The 11625-nt window shown below is 49.0% G+C and overlaps 1 protein-coding gene across 1 annotated transcript in view; it reads right to left on the reverse strand.

Moving 5' to 3' along the window:
* Positions 1-4521, reverse strand: part of LOC122969757 (streptococcal hemagglutinin-like) — a gene marked incomplete at its 3' end in the record, with an annotated part of 40246 nt that extends 35725 nt beyond the window's left edge. The window contains exon 1 of the mRNA XM_044335728.1: positions 4105-4521. Coding sequence (XP_044191663.1) covers positions 4105-4521 — 417 coding nt within the window. The remainder of the gene's footprint in view (positions 1-4104) is intronic.
* Between the last annotated feature and the right edge of the window lie 7104 nt (positions 4522-11625).

An 11625-nucleotide genomic window follows, 5' to 3' on the forward strand; every position in this document is an offset into this window, starting at 1 on the left:
CAGACTCGGGCGGCGACGCCACAGAAGAAGAGGATGCTGCTGCAGACTCGGTTGGCGGCGACGCCACAGAAGAAGAGGATGCTGCTGCAGACTCGGTTGGCGGCGACGCCACAGAAGAAGAGGATGCTGCTGCAGACTCGGGCGGCGACGCCACAGAAGAAGAGGATGCTGCTGCAGACTCGGGCGGCGACGCCACAGAAGAAGAGGATGCTGCTGCAGACTCGGGCGGCGACGCCACAGAAGAAGAGGATGCTGCTGCAGACTCGGGCGGCGACGCCACAGAAGAAGAGGATGCTGCTGCAGACTCGGGCGGCGACGCCACAGAAGAAGAGGATGCTGCTGCAGACTCGGGCGGCGACGCCACAGAAGAAGAGGATGCTGCTGCAGACTCGGGCGGCGACGCCACAGAAGAAGAGGATGTTGCAGCAGACTCGGGCGGCGACGCCACAGAAGAAGAGGATGCTGCAGCAGACTCGGTTGGCGACGCCACAGAAGAAGAGGATGCTGCAGCAGACTTGGTTGGCGACGCCACAGAAGAAATGGATGTTGCTGCACAAAAGAAGAGGATGCTGTTGCAGACTCGGGCGGCGACGCCACAGAAGAAGAGGATGCTGCTGCAGACTCGGGCGTAGATGCCACAGAAGAAGAGGATGCTGCTGCAGACTCGGGCGGTGACGCCACAGAAGAGGATGCTGCTGCAGACTCGCCACAGGGGATGCTGCAGACTCGGGCGGCGACGCCACAGAAGAAGAGGATGCTGCTGCAGACTCGGGCGGCGACGCCACAGAAGAAGAGGATGCTGCTGCAGACTCGGGCGGCGACGCCACAGAAGAAGAGGATGCTGCTGCAGACTCGGGCGGCGACGCCACAGAAGAAGAGGATGCTGCTGCAGACTCGCCACAGGGGATGCTGCAGAAGAAGAGGATGCTGCTGCAGACTCGGGCGGCGACGCCACAGAAGAAGAGGATGCTGCTGCAGACTCGGGCGGCGACGCCACAGAAGAAGAGGATGCTGCTGCAGACTCGGGCGGCGACGCCACAGAAGAAGAGGATGCTGCTGCAGACTCGGGCGGCGACGCCACAGAAGAAGAGGATGCTGCTGCAGACTCGGGCGGCGACGCCACAGAAGAAGAGGATGCTGCTGCAGACTCGGGCGGCGACGCCACAGAAGAAGAGGATGTTGCAGCAGACTCGGGCGGCGACGCCACAGAAGAAGAGGATGCTGCAGCAGACTCGGTTGGCGACGCCACAGAAGAAGAGGATGCTGCAGCAGACTTGGTTGGCGACGCCACAGAAGAAGTGGATGTTGCTGCACAAAAGAAGAGGATGCTGTTGCAGACTCGGGCGGCGACGCCACAGAAGAAGAGGATGCTGCTGCAGACTCGGGCGTAGATGCCACAGAAGAAGAGGATGCTGCTGCAGACTCGGGCGGCGACGCCACAGAAGAAGAGGATGCTGCTGCAGACTCGGGCGGCGACGCCACAGAAGAAGAGGATGCTGCTGCAGACTCGGGCGGCGACGCCACAGAAGAAGAGGATGCTGCTGCAGACTCGGGCGGCGACGCCACAGAAGAAGAGGATGCTGCTGCAGACTCGGGCGGCGACGCCACAGAAGAAGAGGATGCTGCTGCAGACTCGGGCGGCGACGCCACAGAAGAAGAGGATGCTGCTGCAGACTCGGGCGGCGACGCCACAGAAGAAGAGGATGCTGCTGCAGACTCGGGCGGCGACGCCACAGAAGAAGAGGATGCTGCTGCAGACTCGGGCGGCGACGCCACAGAAGAAGAGGATGCTGCTGCAGACTCGGGCGGCGACGCCACAGAAGAAGAGGATGCTGCTGCAGACTCGGGCGGCGACGCCACAGAAGAAGAGGATGCTGCTGCAGACTCGGGCGGCGACGCCACAGAAGAAGAGGATGCTGCTGCAGACTCGGGCGTAGATGCCACAGAAGAAGAGGATGCTGCTGCAGACTCGGGCGGCGACGCCACAGAAGAAGAGGATGCTGCTGCAGACTCGGGCGTAGATGCCACAGAAGAAGAGGATGCTGCTGCAGACTCGGGCGGTGACGCCACAGAAGAGGATGCTGCTGCAGACTCGCCACAGGGGATGCTGCAGACTCGGGCGGCGACGCCACAGAAGAAGAGGATGCTGCTGCAGACTCGGGCGGCGATGCCACAGAAGAAGACGATACTGCTGCAGACTCGGGCAGCGACGCCACAGAAGAAGAGGATGCTGCTGCAGACTCGGGCGGCGACGCCACAGAAGAAAAGGATACTGCTGCAGACTCGGGCAGCGACGCCACAGAAGAGGATGCTGCTGCAGACTCGCCACAGGGGATGCTGCAGACTCGGGCGGCGACGCCACAGAAGAAGAGGATGCTGCTGCAGACTCGGGCGGCGACGCCACAGAAGAGGATTCTGCTGCACAGAAGAAGAGGATGCTGCTGCAGACTCGGGCGGCGACGCCACAGAAGAAGAGGATGTTGCAGCAGACTCGGTTGGCGACGCCACAGAAGAAGAGGATGCTGCAGCAGACTTGGTTGGCGACGCCACAGAAGAAATGGATGTTGCTGCACAGAAGAAGAGGATGCTGCTGCAGACTTGGGCGGCGACGCCACAGAAGAAGAGGATGCTGCTGCAGACTCGGTTGGCGACGCCACAGACGAAGAGGATGCTGCTGCAGACTCGGGCGGCGACGCAACAGGGGATGCTGCAGACTCGGGCGGCGACGCCACAGAAGAAGAGGATGCTGCTGCAGACTCGGGCGTAGATGCCACAGAAGAAGAGGATGCTGCTGCAGACTCGGGCGGTGACGCCACAGAAGAAGAGGATGCTGCTGCAGACTCGCCACAGGGGATGCTGCAGACTCGGGCGGCGACGCCACAGAAGAAGAGGATGCTGCTGCAGACTCGGGCGGTGACGCCACAGAAGAAGAGGATGCTGCTGCAGACTCGCCACAGGGGATGCTGCAGACTCGGGCGGCGACGCCACAGAAGAAGAGGATGCTGCTGCAGACTCGGGCGGCAACGCCACAGAAGAAGAGGATGCTGCTGCAGACTCGGGCGGCGACGCCACAGAAGAAGAGGATGCTGCTGCAGACTCGGGCGGCGACGCCACAGAAGAAGAGGATGCTGCTACAGACTCGGTTGGCGACGCCACAGAAGAAGAGGATGCTGCTGCAGACTCGCCACAGGGGATGCTGCAGACTCGGGCGGCGACGCCACAGAAGAAGAGGATGCTGCTGCAGACTCGGGCGGCGACGCCACAGAAGAAGAGGATGCTGCTGCAGACTCGGGCGGCGACGCCACAGAAGAAGAGGATGCTGCTGCAGACTCGGGCGGCGACGCCACAGAAGAAGAGGATGCTGCTGCAGACTCGGGCGGCGACGCCACAGAAGAAGAGGATGCTGCTACAGACTCGGTTGGCGACGCCACAGAAGAAGAGGATGCTGCTGCAGACTCGCCACAGGGGATGCTGCAGACTCGGGCGGCGACGCCACAGAAGAAGAGGATGCTGCTGCAGACTCGGGCGGCGACGCCACAGAAGAAGAGGATGCTGCTGCAGACTCGGGCGGCGACGCCACAGAAGAAGAGGATGCTGCTGCAGACTCGGGCGGCGACGCCACAGGGGATGCTGCAGACTCAAGCGGCGACGCCACAGAAGAAGAGGATGTTGCTGCAGACTCGGGCGGCGACGCCACAGAAGAAGAGGATGCTGCAGCATACTCGGTTGGCGACGCCACAGAAGAAGAGGATGCTGCAGCAGACTTGGTTGGCGACGCCACAGACGAAGAGGATGCTGCAGCAGACTTGGTTGGCGACGCCACAGAAGAAATGGATGCTGCTGCACAGAAGAAGAGGATGCTGCTGCAGACTCGGGCGGCGACGCCACAGAAGAAGAGGATGTTGCTGCAGACTCGGGCGGCGACGCCACAGAAGAAGAGGATGCTGCTGCAGACTCGCCACAGGGGATGCTGCAGACTATGGAACGGGGGGCTGGCGCAGCTCCGGAACAAGGGATAGCTGCGCTGGCCCAGCAGGGACGGAGGGTTGCTGCACGCCAGCAGGGACGGAGGGTTGCTGCACGCCAGCAGGGACGGAGGGTTGCTGCACGCCAGCAGGGACGCTGGGGAGCAGAGACGCTGGGGGGCGGAGACTCTGAGGCACTGGAGAGGACAGGCCAGGTGGCAAGGTGACCCAAGGAACGGTGTGGTCGTCTGCGTTGACGACCGGACCTCTGGTTGGCGCTCCGAGGGCCTCCCAGAGCCAAGTGGGTGCCCAGGTAGGGGTTTTGGGTTGGTGCTGGCTCAGGAGTGGCAGGCTGCTGGCTAGCTGGCTCCTTGCTAGCAGTCTTAGATGCCTGATAATAAAAGTACTTCAGCAAAGTCATCTGAGCTGGAATGTCCGGAGTGGAAGCCGAATGGCAGTGCTGGTGGTTGGCAAGCTTGGAGGCCCGTCTGGCTGATCGAGGTCCCCCCAGTGCCAGACGGGTTCCTTGAAAACAGTTTGTCTCTGCTGGGTCCATAACTGGTTGGATCGTTCTGTCAGGCTCGGGGAAGCAGGAGTGGACCCAAACGCAGAGGCCAGAATGCAGATATGATGAAAAACTCTTAATTGTGGATGGTCACGGACAGGTAAACAGGGCTGAACAGAACTAGCAGAAGGAACAACACAAAACGATCCAACAAAGACTGAACAGAAAACCCGAACTTAAAGAAACTGAACTAACAAGGAGATGAGGTGCAGGTGGGGAGATGGGTGGAGAACTCGAGAGGGGAATGAACATACAGGGAGCTGATTGGCTGAGGACACACAGGGAGCGGGGCAGGGCTGACGAGGCTAACACAGGGCAGGTGTGGGGAAGACAGCAGGGCAGGGCTAACGAGTCCAAATGCAGGGCAGGTGTGGAGGAGCACATGAACACACAAGGGAAACAGAAGAAAAACCCAGAAATCAAACTCAATGCCATCTATACTAACCCATCCAAAACCAAGCACAAACACAAACCCAAGCACACAACCCAACAAACTAATGATTCAATCCTCTAAAACCCACCACCCAAATCATACAAGAAAACCCTATGAACTGAGGGACTAAACAGACGTGCAAAACCAGGAGACCCCACAGAACACAACATAAGACCAAAAAAACACCCAAAGTCCAGGCAAGATGTCACATTAAAGGGTAGAGAGGAAAGAAGATGAAGCTTGGATGGGAGAGGGAGGAAGATTTAAGTAAAAAAAAAAAAGTTGACAGGAGAAAGAGAGATGAGAGGAAGGGTGGAAATGAAGGAGAATTAGAGACAGAAAGGAGGGATGGTTAAAGGAAGATAGAAATGCTCTTATCCATGAATGATAGTAAGGTTAGAGAGTGACAAGAAAAAACAATGGATGGATAGCAGAAGAAGGAAGAAGAAAGAAAGAAAAATCAAGTGAAGAAGGATGGGAGAGAACCCTACTTCCCATCCATGAAGGATAGAAAGGATGGAGAGAAGTTGAAAGAAACAAAAGTTGGATAGGAGAGAGAAAAACTAAGTTTAAAGATACAACAGGGGAGGATGATAGAACAAACAGAGGGATTAAGGAAAGAAAGGATAGAGGGGAAGATGGAGGAGCTGGATAGGTAGAGGGTGGAATGGTATAGGAAACAAGATTAAAGATAAGAAGCATGGAGATGTAAAGGATAGAAAATAAAAGAAAGGGTGAAGAGAAAAAGGAAGGAATGTGGAGGATGAAAGGAGTATGAAAGGGAAAGTAAGAAGAATGAAGGACAGGAAGAAAGGAGATGTTAAGGGTGGAGGATGAAGGAGAGAAAGATGGAAAGGCTTGAGAATTGAAGAATAAGAGATGAAGGATAGAAAAAGTGGAGGAAAATGAAGGAAGATGAAGAGAAAGGGTGGATGGTTCAAGAATCAAGAAAAAAAATAGTGTAAAGGTAGGAGATGAAGGACAGGAGGAATGGAAAATAAAGAATGAGTTGAAGGAGATGGAGGGTGGAGAGGTGAAAGAGAAAACATGAATGAGAGGAAGAGTAGATGAATTAAGGAGCGAGATGGAGAGAGTGAATGAGTAAAGAAATGAGAGAAAGGCCAGAGAGATACAGGAAGAACGATGAAGGATAGGAAGAGTTGAGGGGAGAAGAAGGAAGATGAAAGAAAGGAACATAAAGAATGAATTAAAGAGATGCTGAGAAATAGAGAAAGGAATATGAAGAAGGACAGGGGGAAATGTAAAGGATAGAAGATGACAGAAGAAAGGTGGATGAGAGAGGGAGGAAGATGTAGGAGAGGAAAAGTTGAGACAGTGAGATGAAGAAATGAAGGAAAAAAGTACAGGAAGGTGGAGATGTATATAATGATAAAAGAAGGGTGGATGGTTAAATGAAAGAAGATTATAAAAAATCCCTTCCATCCATGAAGAACTGAAAGGATGAGAGAAAATTAAGGAAGATTAAAGATACAAACAGTAGAAGATAGAATATGAAGGAAAGGAAAAATAGATGGGTGAAACAGGGGGATTAAGGAGAGAAAGAATAGAGAGGAAGATGAAGGAGCAGGATAGGTAGAGGATGGAAAGGTATAGGAAACAAGATATAAGATAGGAAGCATGGAGATGTAAAGGACAAGAAAATAAAAGAAATGCTGAAGAGGAAAAAGGAAAGAATGTGGAGGATGGAAGGTGGAGACGTGAAAGAAAACATGAAAGAGAGGAAGAGTAGATGAGATGGAGAGAGTGACTGAATAAAGAAATGAGAGAAAAGGATGATGTCTAAAGGAAAAGTAGAAGAGTGAGAAAGATGTGGGAGAGGAACAGTTGAGAGGAGTAAGAGGGAGAAGGACCTGAAAGGTGGAGAGGTAAAGGAAAAAGGAGGAAAATTACAGATACAGTTGAAAGAAGGTAAAGGAAAGAAAGGATGGAGAGGAAGAAAAGATGAAGTAGCTGGGTGATAGAAGGTAGAGCGATATAGGAAACAAGATTAAAGTTAGGAAGTGTGGAGATGTAAAAGAGGAAAAAGGATAGAAAGGGTGGAGAGATAAATGAAGGAAAATGGAAAGACACAGGAGAGGTTGGGTGGAAGAAAGGAAGATGAAGGAGTAGGATAGGTAAGAGAAAAGAGTGAAAGGTTGAAGAGGAAAAGGAAACAATGTGGAGGATGGAAGGAGTATGAAAGGGAAAATAAAAAGAATGAAAGACAGGAAGAGAGGAGATGTTAAGGGTGGAGGATGAGGGAGAGAAAGATGGAAAGGCTTGAGAATCTAAAGGATAAGAGATGAAGGATACAAAGAAATGAGAGAAAGGCCGAGAGATACAGGAAGAATGATGAAGGAGAGGAAGAGTTGAGGGGAGAAGGAGGAAGATGAAAGACAGGAACATAAAGAATGAATTATAAAAATGGTGTTGAGAAATAGAGAAAGGAATATGAAGGAGGAGAAGGAATAAGAGGACAAAGGGAAATGTAAAGGATAGAAGATGATGGAGAAGAGAGGTGGATGGGAGAGGGAGGAAGAAGGAAGAGAGAAAAAGTTGATGAGAGACAGGGAGATGAAGAAATGAAGGGAAAAAGTACAGGAAGGTGGAGATGTAAATAATGATAAAAAAAAAGGAAGGGTGGATGGTTAAATGAAAAGGAGATAAAAATCCCTTCCATTCATGAAGAATTGAAAGGATAAAGAGGTAAAGGAAAAAAAGATGTAAGGGAAGGAAGGAAAATGGACAGGAAGGATAGTAGAGAAAGGAAGAGAAAAATAGAAAGGGTGAAGAGGTAAAAGAAAAGGGAAGGAAAAGAAAGGAGAGGATGGGTGGATGGATAGCAGAAGAAGGAAGAAGAAAGGAAAATCAAGTGAAGGAGGACAGGAGAGAGCCCTACCTCCCATCCATGAAGGACAGAAAAGTCAATGATAGTGGAGGAGAAAGAGGAAAGGTCATTAGGTAAAGGAAGCAAGGTGGAAGAAAAGGAAAGAAAGTGATGGTGAGAGGGTAGAAGATGGAAGATGAAGGATGACTAAGAAGGATGCAATACAAAGGAAAAAGGAAGGAAAGGGAAGGTGGAGAGGCAAAGGAAGGAGAGGAGAGACAGTAAGATCAAAAGGATGAGAGAGGAAGAACAAATTAGGAAGATGGACAGAAAACAAAGTAGAGGGAGGGTAAATAAGAAAGATAAATGAAAGATAAAGCAGGTGGAGCAGTAAAGGACAAAGATGAGGGATAGACAGGTGGAGAGGTAGAGGAAGGAAGTTGGAAAGAGCATTTAAGGGAAAGAAAGAAAAGGACAGGAAGAGTGGAGGTGTAAAGGAGAGAGGGTGAAGGAGAGAAAGGGTGGACTGGAGATGAAGATGAATGATGAAAGATGGAAAGGTTTGAGAAGGAAAGGATAGGAGATAAGGAAAGAAACATGAAGGAGGATGAAGAAAAGGAAGGGTGGATGTTAAAGAAAGTAGATCAAGAAACAGAATAGTATAAAGGTAAAGAAAGAAGATGGATAGACAGGTAAAACAAGAAAGATGAAGGAGAGGAGGAATGTAGAATAAAAGGATAGGAGTTGGAGATGGAGGGTGGAGAGGTGAAAGAAAACATGAAAGCGAGGAAGAGTAGACAAGTTAGGGAGTGAGATGTTGATAAAGAGAGTGAGTGTGTAAAGAAAAGAGAGAAAAGGATGATGGCTAAAGGAAGAGAGGAAGAGTGAGAAAGATGCAGGAGAGGAACAGTTGGGGGGAGTGAGAGGGAGAAAGAAGTGAAAGGTGGAGAGGTAAAGGAAAGGGAGGAAAAATTACAGATACAGTTGAAAGAAGGTAAAGGAAAGAGAGGATAGAGAGGAAGAAAAGATGAAGGAGCTGGATGATAGAAGGTAGAGTGATATAGGAAACAAGATTAAAGTTAGGAAGTGTGGAGATGTAAAAGAGGAAAAAGGATAGAAAGGGTGGAGAGATAAATGAAGGAATGTAGGAGGAGGCTGAGAGGAGCATGGAAGGGAAAAAATGAAGGAGAGGAAGAGTGGAGGGGAGATGAAGGGATGGATGGATAAGAGAGGAAAGAAGAAGACAGACAGGAACATGAAGGATTTAAAGGGTAGAGAGGAAAGAAGAAAGATGAAGCTTGGATGGGAGGGAGGAAGATTGAGGGAAGAAAAGGTTGACAGGAGAAAGGGAGATGAGAAGTGCGGAAAGGAAGGAAGAATTAGGGACAGAAAGGAGGGATGGTTAAAGGAAGATAAAAATTCCTCCCATCCATGAAGTATAGAAAGGTTCAAAGAAAAACTAAGTTTAAAGATACAACAGTGGAAGATGATAGAATATAGATGAAAGGAAAAGTGGAGGGATGAAACAGGGGGATTAAGGAAAGAAAGAATAGAGAGGAAGAAAGGAAGATGGAGAGGTAGAGGGTGGAATGCTATAGGAAACAAGAATAAGGATAGGAAGCATGGAGATGTGAAGGATAGAAAATGAGAGAAAGGGTGAAGAGGAAAAGGGAAGAACATGGAGGATGGAAGGAGTATGAAAGCGAAAATAAGAATGAAAGACAGGAAGAGTGGAGATGTTAAGAGACAGGTTGGAAGAAGGAGGAAGACAAAAGATTCAAGAGGAAGAGTAGATCAGTTAGGGAGCAACATAAAGTTTAATGAATGAAAGATGGAAAGTGACTGGGAACAGAAACAAGAGGAAAGGTAGATGTGAAAGACTGAGAAAGGAAAAGTAAAGAAAGGAGTACAGGAAAGGTGAAGAGAGAAAAGGACAAAGTTGAAAAAGAAAAAAGGTGGATTGAGAGAGAAAGATAAAGGAGTGGAAGAGTGGAATTTTAAAGAAAATAAGATAAAGATGGGAGAGGGTCCTACATCTCCATGATAGAAATGAAGGGTATGAAGGAAAATGAAGGAAGATGAAAGAGACAAAAGTTGGATGGAGGAAGATGTAGGAGAGGAACAGTTGAGGGGAGAGAGAGAAGGAAGGGAAAGGTGGAGACGTAAAGGAAAAAGGAGGAAAATTACAGAAATGGCTGAAAGTAGGTAAAGGAGAGAAAGGATGGAGAGGAAGAAAAGATGAAGGAGCTGGATGATAGAAGGTAGAGTGATATAGGAAACAAGATTAAAGTTAGGAAGTGTGGAGATGTAAAAGAGGAAAAAGGATAGAAAGTGTGGAGAGGTAAATGTAGGATTGAAGGAGGAAGATGAAAGGAACATGGAAGAGGAAAACAAACATGACGGAGAGAAAAAGTGGAGGGGAGATGGAGGGATGATGGATGATGGGAGAGGAAGGAAGAAGAAGGAGAAGAACATGAAGGATTTAATGGATAGAGAGGAAAGAAGAAAGATGAAGCTTGGATGGGAGGAAGAGGAAGATTTAGGAAAGAAAAAGTTGACAGGAGAAAGAGATGAGAGGAAGGGTGGAAAGGAAATAAGGAGAATTGGGGACAGAAAGGAGGGATGGTTAAAGGAAGATAGAAATTGCTCTTATCCATGAAGGATAGAAAGGTTAGAGAGAGAAAAGAAAAAACAATGGATAGCAGAGGAAGGAAGAAGAAAGAAAGGAAAATCAAGTGAAGAAGGATAGGAGAGAACCCTACTTCCCACCCATGAAGGATAGAAAGGCTGAGAGAAAAACTAAGGAAGTTTAAAGATACAAACAGAGGGATTAAGGAGAGAAAGAATAGAGAGGAAGATGAAGGAGCAGGATAGGTAGAGGGTGGAATGGTATAGGAAACAAGAATAAGGATAGGAAGCATGGAGATGTAAAGGATAGAAAATAAAAGAAAGGGTGAAGAGGAAAAGCAAGGAATGTGGAGGATGGAAGGAGTATGAAAGGGAAAATAAGAAGAAGGAGGAGTTGAAAGATGGAAAGGGTTGAAAATCGAAGAATGAGAGATGAAGGATAGAAAAAGTGGAGGAAAATGAAGGAAGATGAAGAGAAAGGGTGGATGGTTAAAAGAATCAAGAAAAAGAATAGTGTAAAGGTAGGAGATGAAGGAGGAGAGGGGTGGATGGGTAAAGTGAGAAAGATGAAGGACAGGAGGAATGGAGAACAAAGAATATGAGTTGAAGGAGATGGAGGGTGGAGACATACAAGAGGAAACAAAACAGAGGAAGAGTTGATGAGTTAGGGAGCGAGATGGAGAGTGAATGAGTAAAGAAACGAGAGAAAGGCCGGAGAGATACAGGAAGAATGATGAAGGACAGGAAGAGTTGAGGGGAGAAGGAGGAAGATGAAAGACAGGAACATAAAGAACGAATTATAGAAATGGTGTGTTTGAGAAACAGAGAAAGGAATATGAAGAAGTAAAAGGAAGGAAACGAAAAAGAGGACAGAGGGAAATGTAAAATATTGAAGATGATGGAGAAGAGAGGTGGATGGGAGAGGGAGGTGTTGAAAGAGATGACATTTACATGGATAAATGAAAGAAGATAAAGATTTTGCAGCAAAAGGATAGAGGATGAAGATAAATAAAAGATAGAAGACAGAAGAGGAAAGGATGGAGAGGAATAAGAGAAGAGGGAGGAGCTGGGTGATAGAAGGTAGAGTGGTATAGGAAACAAGATTAAAGTGGAGATGTAAAAGAAGAAAAATAGAAAGGCTGGAGAGGTAAAAGGAAAATGGAAGGAAAAGAAAGGAGAGGCTGGGTGGAAGAAAGGAAGATGAAGG

This window comes from Thunnus albacares, chromosome 2 (genome assembly GCF_914725855.1).
Source record: "Thunnus albacares chromosome 2, fThuAlb1.1, whole genome shotgun sequence".
In the NCBI taxonomy this organism is placed as follows: domain Eukaryota; kingdom Metazoa; phylum Chordata; class Actinopteri; order Scombriformes; family Scombridae; genus Thunnus; species Thunnus albacares.